The 15,000-nt window shown below is 43.7% G+C and overlaps 1 protein-coding gene across 6 annotated transcripts in view; it reads right to left on the minus strand.

The window, feature by feature from the left end:
- Positions 1-15,000, minus strand: part of sik3 (SIK family kinase 3) — a 48,689-nt gene that overhangs the window by 1,115 nt on the left and 32,574 nt on the right. For 2 of the 6 annotated variants that reach the window (XM_081699649.1, XM_081699651.1), the window contains 18 exons: positions 14,594-14,728; positions 14,069-14,140; positions 13,689-13,798; positions 13,266-13,416; positions 12,717-12,869; positions 11,782-11,855; positions 10,696-10,821; positions 8,550-8,679; positions 8,084-8,203; positions 7,762-7,820; positions 6,167-6,276; positions 4,861-5,152; positions 4,385-4,510; positions 2,489-3,246; positions 2,150-2,307; positions 1,907-2,036; positions 1,541-1,670; positions 1-1,373 (listed from right to left, as the gene is read on the minus strand). The exon at positions 1-1,373 is cut by the window's left edge and continues 1,115 nt beyond it. In XM_081699649.1, the coding sequence (XP_081555775.1) occupies positions 1,549-1,670; positions 1,907-2,036; positions 2,150-2,307; positions 2,489-3,246; positions 4,385-4,510; positions 4,861-5,152; positions 6,167-6,276; positions 7,762-7,820; positions 8,084-8,203; positions 8,550-8,679; positions 10,696-10,821; positions 11,782-11,855; positions 12,717-12,869; positions 13,266-13,416; positions 13,689-13,798; positions 14,069-14,140; positions 14,594-14,728 (2,826 nt within the window). In that variant the 3' untranslated portion in view covers positions 1-1,373; positions 1,541-1,548. Of the gene's footprint in view, positions 1,374-1,540; positions 1,671-1,906; positions 2,037-2,149; positions 2,308-2,488; positions 3,247-4,319; positions 4,511-4,860; positions 5,153-6,166; positions 6,277-7,761; positions 7,821-8,083; positions 8,204-8,549; positions 8,680-10,695; positions 10,822-11,781; positions 11,856-12,716; positions 12,870-13,265; positions 13,417-13,688; positions 13,799-14,068; positions 14,141-14,593; positions 14,729-15,000 lie in introns of those variants that run through there. The other 4 variants (XM_081699650.1, XM_035534064.2, XM_035534065.2 and 1 more) reach the window with 4 other exon arrangements.

Raw genomic sequence — 15,000 nt, forward strand, 5'->3', positions numbered from 1 at the left:
AATATTACTATGGAGATGAAAAAAAAAAAATTGAACAAACAAAAACATTAAAATATATAAAATCAGCCTCCCCATCATCGAAAAAAGCGCTAGCTTTGATGCGGAAATGGCATTGGCGATCTATACATGTCATCACTGTACAGGAAGAGGAAAGAAATGTCTTAAAACTACCAACAATGCACCAAACTGTCACTGACATGGTAAGGGTGTTATGAGGCGCATGCACACAAAATTCTTTTTAAAAATTAAAAAAAATAAAATAAAAAGGGAGAGAGAGAGGAAGAGTGAGTGTGAGTATGTGAGTGAGAGAGGGGGAGAGAGAAAGAGGAAGATGGAGAAAAGGCAGCTGATGCTGTCAGTGAGACAAGAGCAAAAGTAGTATGGGGAGAATGCTGAAACAAAGTGCAGAATCACCTCAGTGATCGGAAAATGCTGTTCTTTTTTGCAACACAATTTTTTCTCTTAATAGTTATCATAATATTATAACCATGTCTTTTACAGAAAACAATAACAATAATAGTTAATGATGATAATTACTAATAATAATAATAATAATAATAATAATAATAATAATAATAATGAATTCCTACATGAACATTAGCCATAAAAATGCATTAAAAAAGTAAAAGAAAGAATGAAAGAACCGAAATGAGAGACAAAAAAAAATGAGCTGGTTGTCCTGTGCGATCGTGAGGTCTCTGAGCCCGTCCACAACCCTCCCCTACCAGCGCTGTGGAATGGGTCGCTCTGAGAGATGGCCTCACTGGGCTGCCAACACAGCCCACTCCGGAATGATCCACTGTTGCACAGCAGAGGGGGGAAACACTAACCTCTTCCCCAAAAAGCACAGGCTTTATGTGAAATACTTTGGGTTTGTGGCTAGATGTACAACTTTGCGTATGATTAAATATGTCTCTTTGTATGTTTGTGTATTGTGTGTGTGTATATTTATATGTGTGTTTGTTTATGTAAGACTGTGTATGCCTTGTACATTGAGACGCCATTTGTGCGTTGCTAAAGCAACATTTAAGAGGGAAAGGCGTGTAGGGGCAACAATGACAGTGGCAGGGTGGAAGGGGAGCACGAGAATGATTAGGGGGCAGAGGCAGTGGGATAGCACCCGATTCATCCAGTCAGATGGAAGAGCAAAACAATAAAACAAAACAGCCAATGGCGACTCTTCTTTTATAATCTGTAAAAGTAGCATACGGGCACAGCACCCCCACCCCCCACTCTTCAATACAGAACCCTCCCATCCTATCTGTACATGTCTAAAGGACCCATGACGCCCCCTACAGACAAATGATGGCAATTTGGCATGACACAGCTGAACACAGGAGACAGATATGGAGCTTTATACACTGCACAAACCCCTGGGAGTGAGAGAGAGAGAGAGAAAAAAACACAGAGAGAGAAACAATAAGCATATTAAACACCAATAATAAACAAACTCACACACAAACTGTAGCTTTAGACACACCCACCCACACAGTGTGAAAATGTGAAGTTTTAAAATGCACTACTGTACCCACTACTATACCTGTGTAGTTAGACCCCGGCCTGCTCCATGCTGTACTGTAGGTCTTGGGGTTTGTAGGTTAGCAGCATGTCGCTGGTACAGGAGGAGGGGTAGCACGCAGCAGAATGCAACTCTGCCTCCACATCACACACTGTACACACACATATACTTTAATGACATACCCTTTACTGTTTATACATAGCTCTGATTTTTAACTGAGCTAGGGAATTTAAATGAAGCTGAGGAAAGTGTAAAACAATGATTCCCAAAGATGGAGTCCTGAATCAAGTGTGATGTGTTTGTCAGTGCATGTCTGTGCGTTGTACAGTGTAATGAGTGTCTGTTTATGTATTTGAGTGTCTGTATATGTATCCATTCAATACATACCAGACTCCTCCCTTTGATGCAGCTGCTGGCTTCCTGTCAAAGACGACTGGCTGAGGATATCTGACATACGGGCAGAGCTTAGTGCCTTTCCAGCCAATAAGCTCATTCCAGACATTGGCTCTGCTTGGTCCTACAAATTTTGTGAGTAAATAGTGCTAAGTAACGCACACACACACACACACACACACACAAGTCAAAACCAAAAAATAGGTAACACCTGTAACATAACACACACAGACATACATAAGCATCATCAGCAGTCTGGATGGTGTGATGCCGCTGTAGGGACCCCCTGGGCCGGTAGGGGTCACCCTGGGTGGGGCGAGAACCATATGATGTAGCATTATGATCCCCCTCCATCACCACCGCCCCCACACAGTCCGCATGCTCTCCACCTGCTCCTAGGAGGGGAAGAAAGTGAATGTAAAAAAGTAAGACACAAAGAGAGCAAAACAGGTTGTTAGGCATTATAAAAGCAAAGCAGTGGAAGTGAAATATTCCTAAATCATTTCTAACTGCAATAATGACAGCATCTGTGCGTGTGTGTACGTGGATATGTACAGACTGCAGTGTTTACTCCACCTCTTGCCGTTGTTGCGCTGCGCATGTAGGGGTGTCTATGTGTCGGGGAGGAGTAAGGAGGTGTGTCCCCACATGGTGGTGCCAATAGCTCATGTCCATCTACACAGGGGGTGGTGGCCTTTGCCAGCAGGCCGTCATGGTAGGCTGGGACATCGTCCTCCTCCATGCTCTCAGAATGGGGGATAGTTGGGGCAGGGCATTCAGGTGGGGTTCGGATCTGCAGCAGATGGTGGTAGTGCTGTGTGGGCGGGGCCTGTGCTGGAGACAGGGTCTCCAGGCTGTTGGAGGCTTGGCCGAGCTGCCTCAACAGCAAGATCTCACCATATTCCTGCGGATTAGCGGGTGTAGCTGGTGTTGGGACTGGGCGGGGACTCTGGCGTTTAAGCAATGCGGCAAGGTCCTGAGGGGGCAGGCGGGCATCGCTGTGGCCTGTCAGTGAGTGGCGGGGTGACAGCAGGCCCTGCAGGATGGGGGTCACGTGCTGCTGCTGCTGGGTGGGGCGATAGTCAAGCGGAGTAGGAGAGAGCAGAGCCTGCTGCAGGGCAGAGGGGCTGGCATAGGCCACCCCTGCTGCAGTGCCACTCTGGTAGCCCTCCAGCCCTGGCACCTTCAGAGAGGCCCCCTGCATGTAGGAGTTGTAGGTGCCCACCACGCCGCTCGCCCCCGCGGGAGCCCGCCCACCTTCGCCAAACAGGTGGGCATTGAACTGGGCATGCTCATACACCGACGTTGAACAGTGGAACCGGCCCAGGCTACGACTACAAAAGAAACACACAGAAACATCAGCACACATCACACAGCATTCTAGAACATTCGCAATAATGTCATGTTATCAGTACAGCCATGAAGAAAAGAAAAAAAACCCCAAAAACAAACAACATCTCAAGGCCACCCTACTAAATAGCATCACTAACATGAAACATGATTCCAATATTCTCTAGAGACATGGAACTGTATCAGTTCATACTCACCCCTTGTACTCTGCACCTTAGCAGATTTCAATGCAAAATCAAGTACTTACAGTGCCTATTATACACTATCAAAATCCTTTTTTACAACATGAAAATGGAAAAAGAAGTGTGACTTTTTCCAGCTTTGTTTAAACAGTAGAGCCCACCATAAAAAATTACTTTTAAAAAACCTGCTAAATTATAATACAATTAGTAAAGCACCTAGTTTGGATAAGTAACCAGCCTGTTAGAGAAATCATTACAAACTGAAAACTATAATTACCTTCCAGATCACACAACAGACACACACCTGACATCAACTTAAATGATTTTGATTACTTCAGAATACAACTAGCTATTATTTGAGGATTCCACAACTAGTTGTACAGGGTAACAAAATTTCACCATAGTTGGAAAGCTGCTTTCAAAAAGTCTCCATTATAAGGGTGTGGATAGGAGAATATTTCAAATTAAGAGTACCCTTCAGAGCATTATCAAGAAATGGAAAGTATATGGCTCCACCAACACCTTTCTAAGATTGGGCCATACCTCCAAACTGGATGACCAAGCCAGGAGGACATTGAGATCAGGGAAGCTACCAAAAGGCCATTGGCAACTTGGAAGGAGCTACAAGTCTGTAGGGCTGAGATTGATCAGTCTGTGCACAAAGCTGACCTTTATGGCAGGGGGGCAAGAAAGAAGCTGTTCCTGAAAACATGAGTGTCATTTGCACTTTGCCAAAAACACAGGGAAGATTCTAATATCAAGTGGCAAAAGGTTTTATGGTCAGATGAAACCAAAATTGATCTTTTTGGACTGAACTTCCAAGGGGTATGTTTGGCGAGAACCAAACACAGCACACCACCAAAGATACATCATACCTACTGTGAAGCACCGTGGTGGCAACATTATGTTATGGGGATGTTTCTCTTCAGCTGGAACTGACCAATTGGTTAGGCTTGAAGAGCAAATGGATGCTGCCAAGTACATCCAAATTCTTGAGGAAAACATGCAGCCCTCTGCTAGAAAGCTGAAGGGGGCAGGAGGTTCACCTTCCAGCACAACAACGACCCTAAACACACCACCAAAAAAACACAGTAGTGGCTTAAGGACAGGAAGGTGAATGTCCTTCACTGGCCAAGTCAGAGCGCTGAGCTAAATCTGATAGACTTGAAGAGGGCAGTGCATTGCCGGTCACCACAAAATTTAACTGAACTCGAACAATTCTGCAAGGAAGAATGGGCAAATATTCTTCAATGTAGATGTGCAAAACTGGTGAACATATTCAAACAGACTGATGGCTGTAATTAAAGCAAAAGGTGGCTGCTCTACACAGTACAAAATCAGGGGATTTATAACTGCTCCAACCCCACTATTCTAGTTTTTTTTTTTTGATTAATGTTCATTACAAAAAATGATCACCTGTGTGTTTCGGCATTGTCTGCACTCAGCTGCTTCCCAAGAACTCGATGACATGGTGTTGCTAAGAAGTTCTGTCGCTGGCCTCCTAGCTCCACCTCTTGGACCTGAATGGTCACTTGTTGCTGCTGTGGAAGGACCTGAGCCAATCCGACAGTTCCGTGGGCAGGACCAGAAGCCTGTGTCTGTACCTGATTGGGCATCGTCATCCGGGGGAGGTTGGTAGGGGGCGGGCTACCGCTGGACGACTGGTACAGGTCAGGGGCATGCTGGAACTGCACAGCAGATGGCGCGCCTAAGGGTATGGTCAAGCAAAGTCTTGAAATTTGATAAATCACATCTATATACATCTATATTAGTTTCTGACTGATATACATATTGGCTGGTGAATTAATCAGGCCAATTAATTCCATTTTGAGATAACTGGCATTGGCCCATGGCTGCGCTCACGAAGCCAATAATTTAAAAATGCCTTCAAGCACAATACAGGCAGCGCCGTCACTCTGGCTGTTGTAGAGCAATGTTAGAGCTCCCTTTTGCGTCCCTTTTGCCATGCTATGGGCAGATGTCAGTGGGTGCTGTGAAATAGTGCGTGCCAATGGTAGATGTAGCATTTCCTGAGAGAAAATGGTAAAACTTTAATTCTTTCAAATATATGTAATAGGTCCATAACATACAATGTTATGTCTGTATAATTAGATTGATTCCAGTCGTTTAGGGAGAAAATGTGAATACTGCTATTTGGGAATGTTAGCAAGCCTTTAACCAGCTTTAAAAAAATAAATAAATAAATTCTTGTCTCAACTCAACAATCTGCTATAATAAGCAGTTGATTTGATAGTTATACGATACCCAACATTAGTTAGCTAATGGAGATTTAAAATTTTGGCTTATGTTAACAGAACTCTGAAAGTTAGTTGAGCTCATAGATTGGCTATTTTGCTTGTAACAAATCTGTCAACAAACCTAAACAAACATACAAAAATATGCTTCAGGACAGTTTTGGGAAGGTGCTGAAAATAAGGGGTTTTTTTATTTAAAATAAGTGCACTGCAGACAGTACAAACAGACAGCACCCATATCGGCTTTAAAAAACCCATATCCAAAAATCCCAGTTGATTTTAGGAATTGAATGCTGTTTTATTGCTTATACACACACACATGAGCAATAAAACATAACACAAAATTCCTAAGATCAACTGTTTTTGGATCCAAATAAAGACATTGTGCTTTCCAAAGAGGAAGAGGAATGTGTTTGACACCGAGATAATGATAATGAAAGGCTAAGACAGAGAGAAAAGGAGATTACCATGTGCCTGCATCATGCCTTGGCTCCCTGGTGGAGGACTCTGATTGGCTGGCCTGAAAAGATGGTTATTGGGATGTGTAGGTGGTGGACTGGAGGGCTGAATTCGCAACCTGAGAATGAGTAAGAATGAGTGAGTGAGTGAGTGAGTGATTGAGGGAATGAAAGAGAAAGCAAGAGAGATTATGAAACAAACTCAAAGTAAATTAGAGTGCTATTGAGACCCAAGGAGAGGGAGATTCTAACCAAATAGACTGATTGCCCACTATAGCTATTTGATAAAGAATAGGCCTCCAAAAGAGAAGACAGTGAAACTGAGACAAAAGATACACTTTCTTCTATACTGTGAAATATGAAAAATCCACAATCAACCTAAAAAATAAAAAATGATTCCACAAACATTTTAAAAGAAATCTGTCCAGCCTGGCTTCTTACTTCACTTAGTGTTCACACTGACATTTACCATTGAACCAAAAGATGTAAACAAAAGTCATAAGGATATGGTCACACTCAGATTTTATTTTTAACAGCTTTTATGACATATATTGTGACAACAAAAAAAGATAATGCCAACTGAACTAGAACAATGCTCTGTGCTGGGCTAAATGTGCTTGTGGAGTTTGTGGATGTGGGCAAGTATTTTACCATTTGAAAAATGGAAGAGCTGGCAAAATACATTACAGAGGCAATGCAAAGCATTTTGAATATTTTAAATAAATTTTTGTGCAGTTCGTCCAGATATGCTCATTGGACCAACTGTTAATGAGACATTTTGCCTCCTTAATGGACCAACTGTTAATGAGGCATTTCACCTCCTCATTGGACCGTTAACAAGGAATTTTAACTCCTCATTGGAGCAACTGTTAATGAGGCATTTTACCTCCTCACTGCACCACGTCTGACCATTGATCATTTATGCTACTATTCATGCAGTGTTTAGGGCTGCATCTTGTGACATCACATCCTGAATTTGGTCTGTTTGGTGCCTTCGGGCTGTACTCTGTTCATACTTCAGATGAATCACACCAGAGATTTTTGGAAGTGGACTGAGACCGACCTGCTCAGGGTGGTCTCCATCTGCTAATATGGTGTGCACCATGGTTTGAAAGATGCTTTCATTTGCTCTAACGAACCATGTAATCAAGCTAGAAGCTACCAAGTCTGAATGCACCCTAATTACATTAATTGCAATGGACCAACAGCCACTGTGCTGACTTCACCTTACTCTCCTCTAGACATAGATACAGGACATTAATGTACAGAAGAGCTCACTTCAGAAGGGTTTTTTTCCTGTCCTATACACACTTTAAACACTTTGTCCATCCTGCATTATACAGTATATATGACAAGGTTGTAGATCTTATGTTAACTGTGTTTTGGAAATCTATTTCTGTAAATACATACGTCTTCTTTGCTAAATATGTTTACATATTATCTTATAATGTCTGGTTAAAATCTTATTAGCTAACTTGTTAGCTGCCATTACTATTGATACTGCTTTTAATCATCATCATCATCATCATCATCATCATCTGTATATCTCTTGAAAATGTTCAACTGTTTTAATTTTAATGAATTTGTGTGTGTGCGCCCATTACCTCTGAAGCTGGTGGGTAAGATGACTGGGCTGGTTTTCTCCATGTCCCAAATTAAGGGCCTGGGTGAGAGTGAGAGAGAGTGAGTGAGAGTGAATGTGTGTGAGTGAATGAGTGAGTGAGAGAGTGGCAGACCATTTGGCAGAGACAACAGACACAAGCATGCAAAGTGTAGATTTTGTGCATCTAATGACTTCTTGTTTTAGAAAGATCCATTCCTGCTGAATACTGCCACTATTGATTTGATGTGCTTGTGTGTGTGTGTGTGTGTGTGTATAAGTAACATTTCTTGTTGGTACAGGATGTGCAGGTGCTGTGTGTGTACCTGTATTTGCTGGTGTAAGATCTGTTGTTCTTGCTGGTAGAGAACGTGTTGTTGCTGTGTGTGCTCCAGTAGTTTCTCATCCTGTGGGGCAGCATACATCTTCTGCAGCTGCTCACATTCCTAACACGCGCACACACACAATATGAATCCCAATTTAAAATGTTAATACTGTAAGTACATTCAAATTCAGCTAGCCTGCAAGCAAACTGTAGTGTGAATGACAAAAACAAATAAGAGATCTCAAGCAACCTTTGACCTGACCAAGGCTCATTGGTCTAAATCGATACACAGAGCCAATCACATCGCAACTGTTACTGGCTGCTTGATTTCCCTATAGCCTCAGTGTAGGTGCCAGCCCATCACCAACGTTCTGTACTGTCACCTTCCCTTTCAGTTTCATGTTTATAACCAAGCTGGGCAGGTGGCCTGTGTCCAAATCTGGAAATGTTTGTGTGTATATACGTACCTGTTTGAGCTGCTTGATCTCTAGCTGGGCTTTGAAGGCTTGAATAGTAGCGGCGCCATCAGAAAAACGGCGTACAGGAGAGAAACGTTCCATTGGCAAGTGCAAAGTGTTACAGTCCTTATAAGATGACCTGGGACACAGACACACACAACAGACAACAGAATTAGTCAGTTGGTGTGCAACAGCAGAAAACAAAGCAAGCTCATGTCCACCTGTAATTGATTAATATTTTAAGTCACTTCCATTCATCAGATATTAATTTGGGACACCACTATGCAATTATTGGCTGAAATAAAGCATATTTCACAATGTTGGAGTGTCTGTGCAGTTTTAATTCAGTTTAAAATGCAACTTTGAGATCAGGTGGTGATGCTGGATGAGAAGTCCTGGCTTGCAATCAACATTCCAGTTCATCCCAAAGGTATTCAATAGGGCAAAGGTCAGGGCTCTGCACAGGCCACAGAAGTTCCTCCACATCAAACCTTGTGCACGAGTGCACAATCATACAGAAAGAGGAAAAGGTCTTCACCAAACCACTACCATAAAGTTGGAAGCATACAATAGTCTAAAATGTCTTTACATGGTGCAGCATTAACATTGCCCTTTATCCGAACTAATGAGCCTAGTTAAAACCCTGAAAAACTATAATACAGACCATTATCCTTCCTCCACCAAACTTTCGCATCGGCACTGTAATCAACCACACTCAGATTCATCCATCAGACTGTAAGATAGTGAAGCATAAAGCACTCGAGAGAACATATTTACACTGCTCCAGAGTCCAGTGGTGGCATGCTTTACACCATTCCAGTGTAATGGCTAGTCATGATGCATAGTGATCTTAGATGTGTGTAGATGCTGTGGCATGGAAACCCATCCAATGAAGTTCCCGATGCACAGTTTGTGTGCTGATGCTGTTTTTAGAATTTGGAACTCAATAGTGACACTACAGAGGATAACCGATCTTGATGCAGTGTATGCTTCAGCACCGTGCTTCCCCGCTCTGTGGGTTCGCATGGTAGAGATCACGTCTGTTGTTCATAAAATGCTTCTAAAGGCTGCATTCTATGACAGTACCACATTTAAAGTTACTGAGCTATTTTGTATGACCCATTCTAATGCCAGAGTTTTTCTATGGAAATTACATGGCTGTGTGTTTTATATACCTGTTAGCAACTGGTGTTGCTGAAAATCTTAATTAATTAGCAAAGATGTCCACACATTTTTAAGCATACAGTGTATAGCTGCCCTACAACTCTGCTGTGTCTTGTTTCATATGGTACTTTAGAAAAATAAAATAATAATAACCACAGGTATTGTTTGATTCCATTTATAATGATCAAAATATAGCTATGTTGCATCTGATACATGCATGTGCATTCTTTTCTTCATCTGTCTGTTATTTTCGGCAGCCCTCATACTTACAGTTACTGGTTGCTGGCATCTCTAAAGGAAAGAAGCAAAGATCTGGCCTCTTTCTGCTCTCCTGCAGTAGCAGAGCCAACAGCCACCACAGATTCCTCTTTAGCTGAATGCTGTGTATTTACATATATTTATCTGTGAGCTTCTACCTTTAGAGTTTTGAGTCTTTTAATGTGACATCCCTGGACCCAGGGTTGTAAAAGTGATGTACTGCTAAATCCACAGTAAATTTGCTTAATCATTTCCCAGTCCCATTTTTGTGGACCCCTACTTGGTCCATACTTTTTACTTTATTCCAGCACAATTGTACCAACTAGTCAAAAACTTGGGAAAAGGACTGTTTTAAAGCAGTAATTCAACAACTTGATGCATAGTTGCTGGTTTATTTCAATATACCAAAGGTAAATGAGAACATGCAGGTCATGCACGAAAACAGGAGCCAGTGTCCAGATGAGAGGCCCACAGCACTGTACTCTAACACCAGCTGTGGTCCTCCAGCACCGGTTCTGCACCAGGGGTCAGGCACAAGGTTCGGAGGTCAAACCAGAAGGCATGCACCTCATTCACAATCTCAGTCCTGAGCCATAGATTTGACACAAGTATGCAGTTCAACTGGGCAAAAGGGCTTCTAAAATATTGGTCTCTTTATTGTGCTTCGTTGGCCATGGCCTCTGTGCTGTTTTCGCGCTGGGTGGTGTGCGGGAGGGTGTGCGTGTTCCCTCACCGTGAGTGTTCAGGGGTCCAGCCCCGCAGTCTTGCTCTCTGAGCGTCTGCTGAGAGCTCGGAGGAGGTGTAGTTCAAGCTCCCCACGTTGTGTGTGGTGTGTCGCTTGGAGCTGTTCGCCAAGTACCTGCACCATGAGGGTGGGAGGGAAACAGGAAGCAGCACGAATCAGCTCTCTGATTGGCCACGTCGGACCATGCCGTCAAATTGGAAAAGAGAGCGCGTCTTTTTTTTTGTGCATCTTTTTTTTTTTTTCTTCTGAGGTTATTTTGCAAAGCTTTAGTCAGAAGCAAAGCCATGAGAGGTAAAATTTGGCAATGTAGCATAAAATCAGGAAAATGTGAAGAATTTAGAATATTTAGACTGATTGAGTTTACTTTTTTCTCGCCATCGAATTAGGGCAAGAAATAAAAATAGACAAAGACAGAAGGGAAAAAGAAAGAAAGAGAGCTGGGGGAAACCAAGGGACTGGTGCCCCCTGTTGACAGGAAGCGGTGCTGCAGCCTTTAGTACACTCCCAGCACCCCACGACACCCAGCACAGCGAGCAGCTCCCAGACAAGACAACCACGAGTGCACATGTGTGCGCATGCACACATACAGCAGCTGAGAAGCACTGGAAGCCACAAAGGCACAAATGCAAACGCAGCAGCCACTAAGAACCACAACTCTACTAACCACGCATACACAGACGTACACGTATGCAGTCCCATACACAACACAGCCATGGACTCCTTTCCTTAACAACCACAATAACAAAAACTGTACAGAAACTGTTGGAAAACTATGAATCCACAGACCCAGGTGGGAAACTATAAATCCGTAGCCCATGCAGCATGCAAACTGTCTGTAATGCGTGCAGTGTAGAATGGCCCTTTAGCATGTTCTTTGTCAACCAGCTCATCCACAGAGCCAGTTCCGTTCTCACTAAAGACTAAGATGAGCAGCTGAAAGCAGAAAGCAGTGGGACGTTTGGTAGGTGGAGGCGGGGCCCAAACCCCTCCTTCTCCCAGACATACCCTACACATTCCCTCACCTCTACACCTACATATCCAAACAAAACACCCCCCTACATCTCAGGGTCTCACCTCTGTACTGCCTCTGGGTCCGGCTCTCCATCTGAACCCTCTTCATCTACTGGGGCAACAGCTGGGATTGGGTGCTAGACACAAAAATCACTGCTTGTTAGAAAACAGCACATTAAACAGGAATAAACACTGTTACAACAAACAAACCACAGCAAATCTTTTACTGCACATACAGAAGAAACTATACACTCACCGGCCAATTTATTAGAAATGCCACACTAATACTGGGTAGGTGTGGCATTTGCTCAGAACAACCTCAGTTCTTTGTGAAATAGATTCTATATGGTATTAGAAACATTTACAATTTTGGTCCATGTTGACACAACTGCATCACGTCATTCCCTCAGATTTGTCCATTCTACCACATCTCTATATGATTCAAATTCATTTCATTTTTTAATTAATTTTTCTCTTTAAATTGTTATTATTGTAGTGACCATTGTCGGCCAGAGGAGGACGCTCCCCCACAATGAGTCTTGGTTCCGCTCAAGGTTTTTCCCTCATGCTCTAGGGAGTTTTTCCTTGCCACAGTCGCCCTTGGCTTGCTCACTGGGGGCTTGGACTTGGACATTTGTAAAGCTGCTTTGTGACAACATCTGTTGTAAAAAGCACTTTAGTCAGAAGCCTGCTCTGAACTTCATTCATCTGCAAGGCATTTCTGCCCCCAGAACTGCCACTTAACTCTTGGGACTGTTTGCATGAAAATCTCAGGAGATCAATAGTTTCTGAAACACCTCAAACCTGCCCATCTGGTGCCAACAACCATGTCACACTCCAAGTCATTCATATTACTCTGATCTTTAATGTGAACATTAACTGACGTGAGTTTATACACTGAGCTGCTACCGCATGATTGGCTGATTGGATAATTACATGACTGAATACATTTACGGATATTTCTAATAAAGTATCTACAGTACCGTATGCATACTCACGGGGCTGGCCACGAGAGGCGACTGCCCACGAGGTCTCTTCAGCATCTGCTGGGCGTGCAACTGGATGTTCGCGCCACCATCTGATGCCCGCCTCCCCAGAGGGCCCATCCCATTCAGTAACTGCAGGGTAGGAGGCTGGAGCAGAGACTGCTCCTACGTATGCACGCACGCACACACACGCACACGCACACGCACGCACGCACACACACACGCACGCACGCACGCACACACGCACACACGCACGCACGCACGCACAGCGGGAGAGAAGGAGGAAAAGAGCCAGAAAGGGTGAATTGAGAAAAGCAAAGATAGGGAGAGGCAAAAAAGTAAAAGTAAAATTTCAAAAGGGGGAAAAAAAACCTTAGCAAATTAAACTAAACACAGCCAGTGTCCTGGGACCACAGGGAAAAAAAAAACAAAAAAAAAAAACTTACAAACACAGAAAAGACAGATATACACAAGCACACGCTCATACATATAAAGAAACAGACACATGTATGGAGAGAGAGAGGGGCTGATGCACAGTGGGGGCATGTGGCTGTGCACTACCTTGTACTCGAGCTGCTGTGTGGGCTGGAAGTTCTGGGTGGGCATGAAGGTGGGGATCTGTGCCATGGTGGGAGGCAGTGGGGCAAAGGGGGGTGGGGGCACCCGCACAAATCCAGGAGCCAACTTCTGCAGCTCCTCCTGCATCTCTGCCCTGAGAGAGAGAGACACACACACACAAATACACACGCACACATGGGTACAGTTGAACAGAATCTATCACATATGTAGCTAATATTTTTAACAATATATTGTACTAAAACTTCTTAAGTCACAAGAAATCTAAAAGATTTCAACAAACACACACACACACACAGAGAGAGAGAACACGAGAGAGCGCGAGAGAGAGAGAGAGAGAGAGAGAGAGAGAGAGTAAGAGAGAAAGAAAGAGAAAGAGAAAGAGAGAGGGGACTGACCCCTCAGTACCTGGGGTCTGGTACTCCTACAGTGTGTCGTCTCATGGACAGATAGCGCGCCATGGCTTCCGGACTTGGCTCCTCTCCTTCATCACTATCCAAAGCCATTGTGCCATCCGGCTACACAACAAAGTGCACACATGGTTAGGGAAGTGGAGGTGCGTGACAGAATACATCTTGAAATGTCTCTCAGACTGACATGCAGGCTATGTGTTTCTGTGCATGTAGCAATGCGTTTACACTAAGTGTGTGTTCAGGCAGAATTAACTATCCAACCAAAAGCAGTTTGAGTAGTTGAGCCTGCTCTATACAGTATGCAACAACCAGCAGTCACCATACAACCAGCAGTCACCATGCTCCTCTGCACCCTTGGGGGGGGTGTCTACTCACCTCCACTATCTGGTTCTCAGGGTTTATGAGCTGTACGTGAGGTACAGGCATACTGACAGCATTACCCTGATCCTGAAAAATAAGTGAAAAGGGTGAGTGTGGTGGAAAGAGTGAGAGAGAGATCTTATGAATAGCATGGTTTCATGATGATTCAGAGGCTCATTGAGGTTAGAAGCTTAGTAAGATCTTAGTCAGGGAATCGCGTAACGAATACAGCTGTTGCGTGCCAGACTCAGCCTGCAAGGCCATGTAGCCGGCTCCAACCACAGCAGCACCGCAGCATGGTGTGACACTACAGTGCTGCTTCAGCCACAGCTTCAGTCTGCATGAACACACAGCAGAAGCTGCTGTGTACACACTATTGTGCTGCATTAATATAGACAGATCAAACATTCAGCATTGTCTTCCTCATGAATATTCATTGAAAGAAACAAAAAAAGAAAAAAAAAAGAAAAAAAAAGAAAAGTGCATCATCAAATGCAACCCTCTAAAGTGGTGAGATTTCTGCTGTTGAAGCAAGCGCACCTGCACAGCATTAAGTGTGTAGCCAATAGGGCGAGGGGTAGGTAGAGTCACACGCAGAGTTTTGTGTCTTTTCAGCCGATCGAGGAGCAGGCAATAGATGGCGTTGTAGTGATCATATGCATCAGTATGCAGGGACTGCCGGGGGGGTTGGGGGGAGAGAGAAGGAAAAAGAAGATTTGTGTATATACACACTCACTACTGGCTATTTACTGAAGCTGTAAAGTTAGATACGACAGCCCATCTGTCGTCAACAGCCAGCCTCCCAACTACTCAGTGTCGAGTTTCTGACCACGGGATTACTGCTGTCTGTCTGGATTAATCTGAGACACATCACACTTTCATCAACGCTGCTATGTCCAATACACCCATACCCGCACAGGACCTCACTGTAACACTGCTTAGGCTAT

Source organism: Electrophorus electricus, chromosome 17 (assembly GCF_041902795.1).
Source record: "Electrophorus electricus isolate QZ-2024a chromosome 17, ASM4190279v1, whole genome shotgun sequence".
Taxonomy (NCBI): domain Eukaryota; kingdom Metazoa; phylum Chordata; class Actinopteri; order Gymnotiformes; family Gymnotidae; genus Electrophorus; species Electrophorus electricus.